The sequence below is a fragment of the Geotrypetes seraphini genome, chromosome 16 (assembly GCF_902459505.1).
Source record: "Geotrypetes seraphini chromosome 16, aGeoSer1.1, whole genome shotgun sequence".
Classification (NCBI taxonomy): Eukaryota; Metazoa; Chordata; class Amphibia; order Gymnophiona; family Dermophiidae; genus Geotrypetes; species Geotrypetes seraphini.
The window spans coordinates 26,120,340-26,135,295 of record NC_047099.1 but is presented as its reverse complement, the minus strand read 5'-3'; the positions used below and the strand labels follow the sequence as shown (position 1 = coordinate 26,135,295).

The following is a 14,956-nucleotide window of genomic DNA, read 5'->3' as shown; positions in this document are numbered from 1 at the left end:
AGTGCTAAAGAAATTGCCTTTTTTCATTTTCAAAGCTGTCCATTCGCATTTCTAATTTAGTTGTTTTGATTTCTAGCACTTCGGTACATTTAAAGTTGTTACTTCTTGTATCTCGTCCAGTTTTTTGGCGTTTTTTAAAAGAATTTCCTTCCAAAAGTCGATGTCACTCCCTGAGCCAGATTGGAAGACCGTAGCTACCAGCTTAGGCTGCGACAAACTAACCCTTGAAGAGGGATGGGAGAGTCCAGATCGTGAATCTGAAGAGGACACATGTGAGCCCAAGCGCACCTGACTACTTCCAGGGAGGCTGCCATCGACTTCAAGACCTGCATAAAATCCTGCACCCAAGGGCACTGACAATCTATCAGGGAATGAATCTGCGACTGCAATTTCAACATCTGGGCTTTGGGAAGAAAGACCCTCCCCAAGCCTGTGTTGAAGAGAACTCCAAGGTACTCCAAGTGCTGCGATGGAGTCAACCGGCTTTTGGACAGGTTGACTACCCAGCTTAGCAACTGCAGACACTCCACCACTCGAGACGTGACCCTTAAGCTCTCCTGAAACAACTTCGCTTGAATCAACCAGTCGTCCAGGTAGGGATGAACAAGAATGCCCTCCTTGCGCAAGGCCATTGCCACCACAACCATAATTTTGGTGAAAGTCCGTGGAGCCGTGGTCAAACCAAAGGAAAGTGCACAAAACTGAATGCTGTCCTAAAATCACAAAGCAAAGGAATCGTTGATGGAAAGCCTGAATTGGAATTGGCAGATAGGCCTCCGTCAGTTCGAGAGAAGTCAGAAATTCCCCAAGTTGGACAGCAAGAATCACAGATTTCAGGGTTTCCATACGACCCGGAGTGCCCTGTTGACATCTTTCAGATCCAAAATGGGCCGAAAAGATCCATCTTTCTTGGGCACCACAAAGTAAATGGAGTACCTGCTGGTGCGAATCTCCTGAGGAGGCACTGGTACTACCGCTTTAAGGTCCAGCAACCTTTGCAGCATCTGACAAAAAGCCCGCCATAAATAAGTCCTCATCCAAAGACACCTGTGGCCACTTGAATGATGGCTGGGGAGACTGGACGGAGGCAGCCGTCGCATGAGACTGAACAGGGGTGGCAGTGGAAGGCAAAGACCCCACCAGAAGACCCAGAGACTCCCAGGATAGAAGCAGGACCTCCCAGCCACCTGTAAAAAAGCCTTGTACATGGCTAAAACAAAATCAGGGCAAAACAAACCCCGTGGCACCAAAGAACTCACTGTAGGTGATAAGATAAGCAGCAAAGAGGCCTAACTAGACCCTGCCACTAAATCAGAACCGCATGCAGCAGCCGCTGAAATGGAAAGGGAATCCCCAGCACCTTCGGTAGTAAAACAGCGTATCTCCCTGACCATCGGCGTTTGAGGAAAACTCTGGCGTGGGTGGCAAGGGAAGCTCGGGTCTCTACCGCTTCCTGCTGATGAGCAGTGTATGCATGAAGGGGAACCCTGCACGCCAGTACCCGAAACCGATTCCCCCTCAAAGTGGCCTGAACACTTTACACACACACCAGCTGCATCCACCGCTCGGTACATACAGAAAACGCACTTTTTCTGCTCGTTAAGTGTTCATAACCTACACACAGGAGACCTACGCACAAAATTGCCTCAGGCCCTTTTATATATCTATATATATATTTTTTAATCTCACAGCTATAAAGATCAAGAGAGCAGACCCCACTGGCACTCTAAGATAAGCCTTGCACAAAGCTTGTACAAAATCTGAGGAAAATACCACTGGCAATATAGCAGGACTCACTGCCAAAGCAGGAGACTTAGTAGAAACCTGTCCGTCTCTCCAATATAGGGGTATGGTCACCTGAGGCTGTAGACAAAATGGAGGAGCTTCTCCCCAAAACTGGCACAAGATCTGCAGAAAAACTCCCCCAAGGCTTGCAGTGGCAAAGAGGTCTGAACCGCCCAAGCCGCTAAAGCAGGCAAGCCAGCAGCAGAGGGAAGGGTGTCCCCAGCACTATCTACACTATGGGAAACTTTTTTCCCTAACCGGCGGCGGCTGGGGAAATTTCTGCGTGGGTGGTAGGGGAAACTTGGGCTTCCCCTCCTGTCTGCTGCGTGAAGAACTCGCTCGCCAGCATCCGAGGCCAGTGAGGATTCCCCTTTGTAGCGGCCAGCACACCATGAACACAGGCCAGCCGCAATGACCTTGCGGTGGGAACACAATGAGCACTCTATCCCTTTAAAAGTGCTAATTGCGAAAACTGATACTAGCTGAAAAATAAAAGTGCCGGTTAGTAATTAAATGCAATTTACCTCAATTGAAGGCTTCATTTCAGACTGGAACTGCCTCAGGATTCCCCCCCCCCCAATATAACTAAGGGACAATTGAACTGGTTCTCAAAGCTATATGCCTGGCCGGTATCGGTGGCAAGGCTTACAGCTGAGGCGCCTCTAGTGAAAAAATTTGGGGGAGGTGGGGAAAATGGGAGGAGGGACTCGACCAGTTGAGTGTGACACCCCCAAGGTTGGATGTACCCCCCCCCCCCCGAAAGGGTCTCCCAAGCTCAATCCAGCACCACTGATGGGGACAAGAAGGCCTAAACAAAATCCAACAGGCCTACACTAAACCAGGGAAGACTGCACAAGCTTACCACTTCCATCTGCTGGAGATAGAGCAGTATTTGGGAAAGCATAGCCCATTTGTATTTCAGCAAAAAGTTTGTCTCAATCTCCACCTGCTGCACAGTGAGCTGTGCCAGTCTGGAGAAACGATTAAAGAAATCAAGGTTAATACCAACCTCTAACGCCAATTCCTCCACGACCAATGGGTCCACCTCTGCCGAGGCCTCTCCCAGGGCCCCCCCGGCCCCGGACACCTCTGCGCATTCCCACCCGAGGGAGGCCACCACGGCCGCGATTCACATTCTGACCTGTTATAAAAAAAGTTTGCAAAAAATAAGAACATAAGAAAAGCCAAGTCTAAGGTCCACTGAACTCAGCATTCTGCCATGGTGACCAATCTGGGTTAGCACACAAATATCTCAAAATGTAAAGCCAGTTTCTCATACCTCGTTTCCATAGATGAGCACAAGGTTCTCCCAAGGCTACCGAGCTAATAATTTATGGACTTTTCTTTCAGAAGTGATCCAAACATTTTCAGCACTGCTATGTTAGTTGGCTTGACATCATCCAGCAAAAACATCCACAGCTTATTGTGCACACCATGAAAAAAACAAAACCCTTTACGATTTAATTTCAATCTCCTGGACATTAGTTTCATGGAATGTCCTCTTGCTTTGTGTTTGATAAGGAGTCATGATTTTACAAAACTCCTATCCCCTTAGTTTTTTCTCCAAGGTGAAGCCCATTGGCCTTTTTTTGGGAGGGGGTTCCATCATTTTATTTACTTGTCCTTTTCTGAGGCTTCTCTATTTTTGCTACATTTGCCCACAATAAACGGTGTCGCTTTAGCGACCTCTATAGAAGCATGATGATCTTACCTCTTTTTGAATAATCCCTAACATTATATTTGATTTTTAGCAGCCATGGCACACTGGGCTTTCTTTTTCCCCCTTTTTGTGGTGGTGATCAGGGTAGCATTAATCCCCTGTCCATGTCTCCAGTAATTTTATGCTGCGCGAGGGCTTAATATGAACAATCTGGGCCACTTAGTACCCACCCTGGAAAAGTGCTCCATAAGGCTTGTCTAAAGCTGAACACTTAGTAGTGATGTTAGTTAAGTGAAGACCATAATAAGGAAGAATTGCAGAGAGGCTCGAGGGGGCCCCACATACTTCTTCCAGCGCTTACAACTGACTCTTTAGGCAGTCAGCAGCAGCAAGGTAAGCTTGCTGCTGTCAGTCTGCCTCTGTGCAAGTCCCTGCTGAGGCAGCTTCCGGGGCAGAATGACTAGCAGGCTCGGCTCACCTCATTGCCGCTGCCCTAAAATTCAATTGTAGCAGCCAGGTAGGAAGTAGGTGGGGGATCCAGGGATGTAAGCTGGCCTGCGAAACTGGGTGGGCTTGCGGGCAGGACTGGTTTTAGATATGCAAGAGGGGATCCATATTCTACCTGCCAGTCTCCCCACCCACCTTTAAATGACTTCTTCATGCACAAAAGACCAACCTTCACCAAATAGAGAACAATGGATACCAAAACTGAATTGGAAACCACAAAACATTAAACTCAGCAAATACTTCATTTTGTACTAAACAAAATTAGTGGCATTAATCATGAGAGGTGGCTGGGCCTCCCACTTTGAACTTTGGCTCCCTCAAAATGAACATCTCCCTTGCTGTAACTGGTGGGGATACCCAAGCCTCACCAACTGATGACCACCACCTCCTCCTCCTCTTCAGGTCCAGTGACCAGAACTTTCCAAGTTTTGCAGCCGGCAACAGTATTACAGAGCTGCTGCTGTTTCCCCACCCCCTCCCCCTTGGCTTTCATGCATACATGAAAGCAGTGCCAGCTTGAGGATACTGCCACTAGCTGCAAAATTTTGAAATTTCTGGTTGCTGGACAAGAGGAAGAGGATCTTCAGTTGGCAGGGCTTGGGGATCCCCACCAGCTCAAGTTTATATTTTGCATTCAGGTGGGGAGAAAATTTGGTGCCCAGCCATCCATTTTGGACCCCAGCCCCTCTCCCCAAATCAGCTGTGTGGCTACACCACTGAATACAATACAAATATATTTGTGATGCATATATCCCAAAGCTAACATATTCCAGTTAATAAATTCAAAATAAAACACTTGTTTTCTACCTTGTTGTCTGATCATTGTTTTTCTATCATCTTGGACCCAGTTTCTCTTTCTGCTTTTTGCCAGTCTTCTACTAATTCTCTTTCTAGTGTCTGCTGTCCATTTTTTTCACCTTCTTACTTCATTTCCTCACTATACCTGTCTCCAGCATATTTTTCCCTTTTTCTTTTCTGTCCATCTACTCAAATCTCGCCCTCTCTCACCCTTCTTTTTAATTTTTCAGCTATCAATTTTCCATCTCCTCTCAGCCCTAGCTCTCCCATCTCACTCCTTTCCCAGCCTCTTATTTCCTCCTATCTACTCTCAATTACCATATTTCTACCACTATACTCTCACTTATAACATAAGAATTGCCTCTGCCGTGTCAGACCAGGTCCAGCGTGCCCGGCAGTCCGCTCCCACGGCAGCCCCCCCAGGTCCATGACCTGTAAGTGTTCCCTACCTAACCTAAACGTCCATACCTTGTTCACTTAATGTCCTGTAAGGTAAACCTCTATCTGTACCCTGTTATCCCCTTCGCTTCCAGGAAGTCATCCAGTCCCTTTTTGAACCCCAGAATTGTACTCTGTCTTATCACCTCTTCGGGAAGTGCGTTCCAGGTGTCTACCACCCGTTAAGTGAAGAACATCCTTGCATTCGTTATGAATCTGTCTCCTCTCAGTTTTTCTGAATGATCTCTTGTTTTTGTTGTCCCCGCTAGTCTAAAGAATCTGTCCCTCTCCACCTTCTCTATGCCTTTCATGATTTTATAAGTCTCTATCATGTCCCCTCTCAGTCTCCACTTTTCCAGGGTAAAGAGCCCCAGCTTGTCCAACCGTTCGGCATATGAAAGGTTCTCCATGCCCTTTATCATCCTCGTTGCTCTCCTCTGGACCCTATTGAGTATTGCCATGTCCTTCTTGAGGTATGGCGACCAGTATTGGATGCAGTATTCCAGATGTGGGCGCACCATTGCTCGATACAGTGGCAGGATAACTTCCTTTGTTCTGGTAGTGATACCTTTTTTGATAATGCTCAACATTCTGTTCACCTTCTTTGAAGCTGCTGCACATTGCGCCGCCGGCTTCATTGTGTTATCCACCAATACCCCCAGATCTTTTTCTTGGTTGCCTTCCCCCAGTACCCTCTCTCCCATCGTACATGGAGTTCCCCTTCCCTATGTGCAAGACCTTACATTTCTCCACATTGAAGCTCATCTGCCATCTTTTTGCCCACTCACTCAGTTTGTTCAGGTCGCTCTGCAGTTCTTTGCATTCCTCAACAGTTCTGACCCTGCTGGAGAGTTTTGTGTCATCCGCGAACTTGATAACTTCGCACTTCATCCCCGTTTCCAGATTATTAATAAATATATTGAACAGCAGCGGTTCCAGCACTGACCCCTGCGGAACACCACTAGTGACTCCTATCCAGTCAGAGTAGTGCCCCTTTACTCCTACCCTCTGCTTCCTGCCCGCTAGCCATCTGTGCACGTCCCCTTCCACCCCGTGACTTCACAGTTTCTTCAGTAGGCGTTCATAGGGTACCTTGTCGAAGGCTTTTTGGAAATCTAGATATATGATGTCTAAGGGGTCACCTTGGTCCAATTGTTTACTTATCCTCTCAAAGAAATGCAGTAGATTCGACTGGCACGATCGTCCTTTACAGAAACCATGCTGGCTTGTTTTCATCAGATTATTTTTTTCTATATGCTCATTGATACCTTCCCTGATCAGCGATTCGGTCATCTTCCCCGGAACCGAGGTTAAGCTCACCGGTCTGTAGTTCCCCGGGTCGCCTCTCGATCCTTTTTTGAAGATCGGTGTGACATTCACTATCTTCCAGTCCTCCGGTATTACCCCTGTTCTCAAGGAAGGATGCAAATATGCCGCAGTAACTCCGCTGTTTCATCTCTGAGCTCTTTCAGTATTCTCAGGTGGATCCCGTCTGGGCCCGGAGCTTTGTCAGTTTTTAATCTATCTATCTGCCTGAGAACGTCTTCGAGGTTTATCTCCATGCATAATTTTCCCTCTTGAACTCCCCTGAAGATTTTTTCTGGTTCTGGCACGTTGGATGTGTCTTCTATTGTAAAGACCAACGAGAAGAACTTGTTTAGTCTACCAGCCACCTCTTTTTCCTCTTTCACCACTCCCTTCCGGTCACCCTCATCCAGAGGTCCCACCTCCTCCCTCGCTGGCAGCTTCCCTTTCACATATCGGAAAAATGGTTTGAAATTTCTTGCTTCCTTGGCCAGTCTCTCCTCATACTCTTTCTTGGCTTTCCTGACTACTCGGTGACATTCTTTTTGATGCTTCCTGTGCTCTCTCCAATTTCCTTCGGTTTTGTCTTTTTTCCACTTCTTGTCATCTCCCTTTTGACCTCTTCCACATTGCTCCCATTCTCTCTCTCCACTCATCAGGCTACATCTCCCTGTCACTTTCCATCCTGTACCATCTTCTTATCACATATTTTTTCCCTTATGTCCTCCCATAGATTCATCTTTCCTTGTAGTTCAAAATTTGGTTCCACTCTTTTCTGTTGTTCTTCCCTCCCCCCCTTCATGCTGAACAATGGTATTAAGGGAAAAAATGCTGCATCTCTCTTCCACCCCCTTACATTTCTCCCTCCATTTTCATCTCTCTCTCTCTCCCTTTCTCGTCTGAGACAATGTTTGAAAGTCAAAAATTTGATGGGAAAAGGACAAAAAAAAATAAAGAAAATACTGGGTAACAATAATAAGTAAAGAAAACAAGCTGAAGGCAAAAAAAGGGAATAAAACATTAACGGGAAGCAACAAGTCCAGACACAACTTTCTTTGCTCCGCGGAAAACAAAGAACTGAGGAGCCGTGAACCGACATCAGGTGGAAAGCATGAATGTATGGGCAGTCTCTAAGCTTCGCTAAACGTTAAAGTGACAGTAAACTTTAGCACCGTCTGTACCAGGTTCCATCGATAACATTATCCCACATGTGAGAATATGCTGCTTGTTTGTCCTAGGATAAAAAGATTAGCAAAGTTAAGAACCTAATCTTTCATTCTTGTACAATCCCACTCTATTCCTGGACAAGTAGGACATAACAGAGCAGTCCCATAAAGTCAGGGTAGGACAGATGAGCTGGCTGCTAGTACATATGAACCAAAAATAGGATCCTGCTTGGTTGCTGCATCAATTTTGTAAAACTTTGTAAATCACTAAAAGGTGGCTTTCCGCCCAGTGAAAGAGAAGCTGAGCTTCCTGATGCAGAGACAAGATCTTGATAACTCACTAGAGTGGCATTGTCCGAGAAGACACACACTGGCTGATCCCAAAGACACCCAAAGTGCAGGAGAGCCATGCAAATTGCCCAAAGCTTTAGGCAATTCACCGATCACTTCCTCTCAAAAGGGGAACACTGGCCCTGGACTGTCCGCAGAAAGAGCACTCCAGCCATACAGACTGGCATCTGTCATAAGGAATACCCATGCGGAGATCTGGATGGGAAGACCCTGAGACAGAGATGGAGGATTCAACCACCAGGTCAGACTGCACTGAGCCTCCACCGTCCAAGGCAACCGCACATGCAGCGGATCCCTCTGCAGACTCCAACTCCTGAAGTGGGCGCAGATGAGCTCTCGCCCAGGGAACTATGGTCGCAACCATTGATCCCAGGACCTGTAGATACTGCCAGGCAGTCTAAGCTGGAGTCTCTAGGAAAACACAAATCAGCTGACAAAGCTCCACTTGGCGTGAGTTGGGTAGAAATACCTAGTTCAGCCCTGTGGCGAATCGGACCCCTAGGTACTCAGAGTTGGAACAAGCTGGTTCTTCTGGAAATTGATCACCCGGCCCTAAAGTAGTTGAACGACCCAGCAAATGGCTTGATGCTCCTCGGACTCCAACTGGGCTCTGATGAGCCAGACGTCCAGATATGGATGGACCTGGATTTCGAGCTGCTGCAAATGGCCTGCTACCACCACCATCACCTTGGTGAAGGCCCGAGGTGTTTTTAACAACCCAAAGGGCAAGGCTGCAAACTGGAAGTGCTGCTACAGAACATGCAACTGCAGATATTTCCTGTGCTCCGAGAAAATGGGGATATGAAGACAGGCCTCCATCAAATCCAGAAATTCCCCAGGAGCCACCAAGGCGACACAGAAAGCACTGTTTCCATTCTAACACGGGGAACCCAAAGGGCCGCCTTGAGATCTAAAAATGGTCTCCAGTCTTGGAGTTTCTCTTTGGCATGATTAAGTATATCAATGGAGCCCAAGTTAGACTCTGGAACCGGCTCTGTGGCCGCAATGTCCAGCAAACCATGGACTCTACCCGGGCTGCCTTGTCTGGTCTCCTTGCTCTGAGAAACAAACACTGAATGAGGTCGATAAAACTCAAGTTTGCAGTTCTCCCAAGGAAAATCTAGGACCCAGCGAGTGGGGGATGATGGCCATCCACTCCTCCAGGAAGGCCAAGAGCCGCTCCCTGATCAGCAGAGGTCGAGCTAGAAACCTGGCATCATAATTGATTCTTTGGAATAGGCACAGTGTAGCATCCAGAAGACTGGGAACGGCAGGATCCACTGAATTTCTGTCTAGCTAACAGAGGATCGCTGATCTGAGGAGCCTCCATAGAACTGATGAGAATGTGTGGAGGAACAGAAATTAGAACACCCCAATCCTTGAGAGGACCAGGGCCTGCTTTTGAGCCAGGACTTAAGTTTACGGTCCTGTACACTAGCCCATAAGTTGACCATATCTCTATGGAACAGTAATTGCCCTTCAAAAGGTAGCTTACTGAGACACACCTGGGAGGATGAATCACTGGATCAGTGCCTGATCCACAATAGAGAATGACACGGGGAGCGATCCCCGCAGCGAACCGCTGCGTGGCTGCGGTTTGGCTGCGGGTTATGGTGACCTCATTAGCAAATCGCCGCAGACGCGGGGACAAATCCTTTCACCGACCGCAAAAACGGTGAATAGATTTGTCCCCGCAGGCCAATGTCCCCCCCTCTAGGAACCGCAATTTACCTGTGTTTTCACCGTGCTCCTCATTTGTCAGATCAACCCTTCCTGCCAATAGAACCCCCCCCCCCCCGACGATCGCCCTCACTGGTAGGAGGGTGCCCAACCCCTCCTGCCGGCACCCCCAACGGCCCCCTATATCGCCAATAGGAGGGTGCCCAACCCCTCCTGCCGGTCCCTCCCCCAACAAACCCCGCCATCCCGAAACACCACCCTTAGTCTTACTTTCCAAGTTGGACCGGACAGCTCCTCGCTCGTCTGGCCAGCAGGCCTGCCTCCGTCCAAATGAGGCGGGCCCGCCCCTCCCCTCCCCTGCCTAACCCACAGGATCCTATGGCCTGATTGGCCCAAGCACCTAAGGCCCCTCCTATAGCGGGAGTGGCTTTAGGTGCCTAGACCAATCAGGCCCTAGGATCCTGTGGGTTGGGCAGGGTAGGGGCGGGCCCGCCTCATTTGGACGGAGGCAAGCCTGCTGGCCATACGTGTGAGGAGCCGTCCGGTCCAACTTGGAAAGTAAGACTAAGGGGGTTCCGGGGTGGGAGGGTTCGTTGGGGGGGGTTCCAGCAGGAGGGGTTGGGTACCCTCCTGCCGGCGATCTTAGGGGAGGCCATTGGGAGGACCGGCAGGAGGGGTTGGGTATCCTTCTGCTGCGATTGTCGGGAGGGCCGTTGGGGGGGTCTACAGGAGGGGTTGGGTGCCCTCCTGCCATGATCGCTGGGGGGAGGGGAGACTTGCAGCCGTAGCCGCGGTCACTATGCTAATCACGGCAGGGAGATCTTTGCCGCGATTAGGTACAGCGGCCGCGTCTACTTACCATATAGGCTAACATTGTAAGCATTTAAAGTACATGTCGTGTTTGTTTTTGCATTGCTAGCCCCAGGGGTGGTGGAAGATTAGTGATTGAAAAACTGTATGAAAAATAACTATTTTAAATTTAGTGATCAAAATGTGTCAGTTTTGAGAATTTATATTAATTAATTTTTTCTCTGCGTGTTTTGTTTTTGTATAGTTATTAACTAATATTTAACTAAGTTTTAAAGTTTTAAAGAATGTTTCCTTTATACGTAAATAAAGAAAAGTGAATGGGATTGCAGTGGCGGTGACGGGGCGGTGAATGGGGTGGCAGTGGCGGTGACGGGGCGGTGAAGAGGATGGTGAGACGGGGACGGGGCGGTGACGGGGATGGTGAGACGGGGACGGGGCGGTGACGGGGATGGTGAGACGGGGACGGGGCGGTGACGGGGACCAATTTTTTCACCGTGTCATTCTCTAATCCACAACATCCTGAGCATGGAGAAAGAGTAAGCAAACAGCTTACTCACCACTCTGGATAGATCATATCAGGCATATGCCACATAATCCACACTAGAAATCAAAAAGGAAAAAATCCTGGAGCACAATAGGGTCAGGATCATGGCAAAGCTGGGAGCAACAGGCTCTGACCACAAAAGATTTGGCCGCAATCGTCTTCAGACCAGAGGCCGCCGAGGACAAATTTGATCCCATGACCTGTGCATCCTTCAGCACATCCCCTCCCTCACTAGAAGAGAAGTATGCTTGATGACATGTGCCACTAAGAAATTCACCTTTGAGGATGCAAAATGCTGTTTAAATGCCTTCACCATCAGGTAGAGTCTTGTACATGGCCCTAGCCACTCTCGGAAAACCCTGTGAGCCATAAACATTTGAACTATGTCCGGGTGATCCGGAAAAAAACCAGGAAGACAGTGACCCAAAGGGTGCCTCCATGCCATGCTGCAGAGACTCCAAAGAAGTACCCATAAACCCAGAGAGTTAAAAATTTACCCACTGCAAGATCTACACCAAGGTCCTGAAAACCCCCCCAGATCTGGGTCCTGCAGGCCCAGGGCAGTGGCCTCCTTGCTACTAAAAGAGGAAGCTAACAGAGTGAGCAAAAGCACATGGAAGTAGACCAGGAACGATTACTGTCCTTTCAGGCAGCCTCATGGATTAGGGATCTGAAACACATATTTACACTTTCAAGCTCAGATCAACAATTCCCATGTGCTTTAAAGATGCATCTTTTTATAGAATCTTTCGGAAGTTAGACATTGGATGTTCATTCATCTGTATTGTTAATTTTTGTGAACCGCATAGAACTTAATGGTATTTGGGGTATACAAGTGAGTTTTTATGTTATGTTTATGTTATCATCCACGATCTTCATGAGTGGCACGTCCGTTGGCTGCACCCGGCACCGCTGTGCAGGGAATATGTGGACAGGAAGTACAAACTCCTACACAAGCAAGGACACAAAGGCAGTAGCAGTCTAGACACCTGTGCTGGACAGGTATGCCTGAAACAGCATGAGGGAAGAATTGGGCAGAAAATCAAGCCCATGCATAACTGAGGGCTCTTTCTGAGCCTGCTTAGACAATTTGGCCAGGTCTTAAATAGGAACCACGGCCGTGCCTCATCAGAAACACACCTATGCTGACTTCTGGCACAAATTCAGATTTTTCCAGATGTCTCCTGAATGGTCTTGGAGCAGGGAGCCACCGAAGGGGAAGAAAGGGCAAAAAAAATTTTCCTGCCTCTTCCCCATACGCTGTGTGGCACCTGGAAAATTTTCCACATGCCATCAGTTACAAGAATGGTAAATATACTATGAATCTGGCCCTCGAGAGTCCATCCCTACCTGTTGCCAAGCAAAATTAGGGATTTTTGAGGCAGAAAATAGCTTTTAAAGTCAATTTTGGAAATACAAGATAGCTGGGCGCACAGTTGAGGCTCCTCTAGAGAAAAAAAGTGGGGAGCTGGGGGAAATGGGGGAGAGGGATTCAGCTTCTCGAAATGGTTCTCCGCGGGACCCCAGCTCAGTCCGACAGGAAAATAGGACATAAAAAATCCTGCCAAGGTCTAAAAGAAGACTGCACAGGCTTACCACTTCCACCTGCTAGAGACCGACAACATACTAATTCTATGAGGGACTTCACAGCCCCCTTGTACTGTAAGAATTCAGTGTGTTCTCAGTATCTACCTGCTGGCAGAGGAGCGTAAACCTATCTGTCTGTGCTGGTCTGGAGGGATGATAAAGAACGAGGGATTTTTTGAGGCAGAAGATAGCAAGATTGGGAAATCCAAGACAGCCACGGTGGCAGCATTTTAGCACCAAAAACATCTCAAGAAAAATAAAACAACAAAAAGCAATGTTACTTACCGTAACAGTTGTTATCCAGGGACAGCAGGCAGCTATTCTCACTAGTGGATGACGTCATCCAACGGAGCCCCGATGTGGACATCTCAAAACCATACTTGCTTGTAGAAACTTTTAGAAGTTTCCAGTTGCCCACACCACGCATGCGCGAGTGCCTTCCCGCCCGATGCACCGGGCATGTCTCCTCAGTTCAGATAGCCAGCAGAGAAGCCAACCCAGGGGAGGTGGGTGGGACATGAGAATAGCTGCCTGCTGTCCCTGGATAACAACTGTTATGGTAAGTAACATTGCTTTATCCCAGGACAAGCAGGCAGTGGGTGACCTCCAAGCTAACCCAAATGGGATGGTGGGAGAGTTGGCAACTTAGGAGAATAAATTTTGTAATTCTGTTTGGCCAAACTGTCCATCCCGTCTGAAGAAGGTATCCAGACAATAGTGTGAGGTGAAAGCACAGTTACCGTATTTTCGCGGATATAACGCGCACCATTGTAAAACGCGCACAGGGGTATAGCGCGCAGAAATCACGATGATATGTACAAAAACTTTTCTATACCGCGCTCAGGCATATAACGCGCATGCTGCCCGACTCTCCTCTGGCCACCCCGACTCTCCTTTCGCTCTCCCCGACTCTCCTCTGGCCACCCCGACTCTCCTTTCGCCCTCCCCGACTCTCCTCTGGTTGCCCCGACTCACCCTGACTTTCGGTGCACTGCCCCGCCTCTCCGTTCCTGTCCCCCTTGAAGTCCTGTCCCCCCTTGAAGGTCTGCCTGTCCCCCCTTGAAGATCTGCCTGTCCCCCCTTGAAGTCCTGTCCCCATCCTGAAAGCCTGATGCCCCCCCTCGACGTCCGATTCTTCTCCCCCCTCGGCAGGACCACTCGCACCCCCACCCCGAAGGACCGCCGACTCCCCGACAATATTGGGCCAGGAGGGAGCCCAAATCCTCCTGGCCACGGCGACCCCCTAACCCCACCCCGCACTACATTACGGGCAGGAGGGATCCCAGGCCCTCCTGCCCTCGACGCAAACCCCCTCCCCCCAACGACCGCCCCCCCCAAGAACCTCCGCCCGTCCCCCAGCCGACCCGCGACCCCCCTGGCCGACCCCCACGACACCCCCACCCGCCTTCCCCGTACTTTGTGTAGTTGGGCCAGAAGGGAGCCCAAACCCTCCTGGCCACGGCGACCCCCTAACCCCACCCCGCACTACATTACGGGCAGGAGGGATCCCAGGCCCTCCTGCCCTCGACGCAAACCCCCCTCCCTCCAACGACCGCCCCCCCCCCAAGAACCTCCGACCGACCCGCGACCCCCCTGGCCGACCCCCCCACCCCCCTTCCCCGTACCTTTGGAAGTTGGCCGGACAGACGGGAGCCAAACCCGCCTGTCCGGCAGGCAGCCAACGAAGGAATGAGGCCGGATTGGCCCATCCGTCCTAAAGCTCCGCCTACTGGTGGGGCCTAAGGCGCGTGGGCCAATCAGAATAGGCCCTGGAGCCTTAGGTCCCACCTGGGGGCGCGGCCTGAGGCACATGGGCCAAACCCGACCATGTGTCTCAGGCCGCGCCCCCAGGTGGGACCTAAGGCTCCAGGGCCTATTCTGATTGGCCCACGCGCCTTAGGCCCCACCAGTAGGCGGAGCTTTAGGACGGATGGGCCAATCCGGCCTCATTCCTTCGTTGGCTGCCTGCCGGACAGGCGGGTTTGGCTCCCGTCTGTCCGGCCAACTTCCAAAGGTACGGGGAAGGGGGGTGGGGGGGTCGGCCAGGGGGGTCGCGGGTCGGTCGGAGGTTCTTGGGGGGGGCGGTCGTTGGAGGGAGGGGGGTTTGCGTCGAGGGCAGGAGGGCCTGGGATCCCTCCTGCCCGTAATGTAGTGCGGGGTGGGGTTAGGGGGTCGCCGTGGCCAGGAGGGTTTGGGCTCCCTTCTGGCCCAACTACACAAAGTACGGGGAAGGCGGGTGGGGGTGTCGTGGGGGTCGGCCAGGGGGGTCGCGGGTCGGCTGGGGGACGGGCGGAGGTTCTTGGGGGGGGGCGGTCGTTGGGGGGA

General features: G+C 50.1%; 1 protein-coding gene across 2 annotated transcripts in view; it reads right to left on the bottom strand.

The window, feature by feature from the left end:
* Positions 1–14,956, bottom strand: part of CHTOP (chromatin target of PRMT1) — a 60,774-nt gene that overhangs the window by 23,417 nt on the left and 22,401 nt on the right. For both annotated transcript variants that reach the window (XM_033925527.1, XM_033925528.1), the window contains exon 5: positions 2,795–2,926. In XM_033925527.1, coding sequence (XP_033781418.1) covers positions 2,795–2,926 — 132 coding nt within the window. The remainder of the gene's footprint in view (positions 1–2,794; positions 2,927–14,956) is intronic.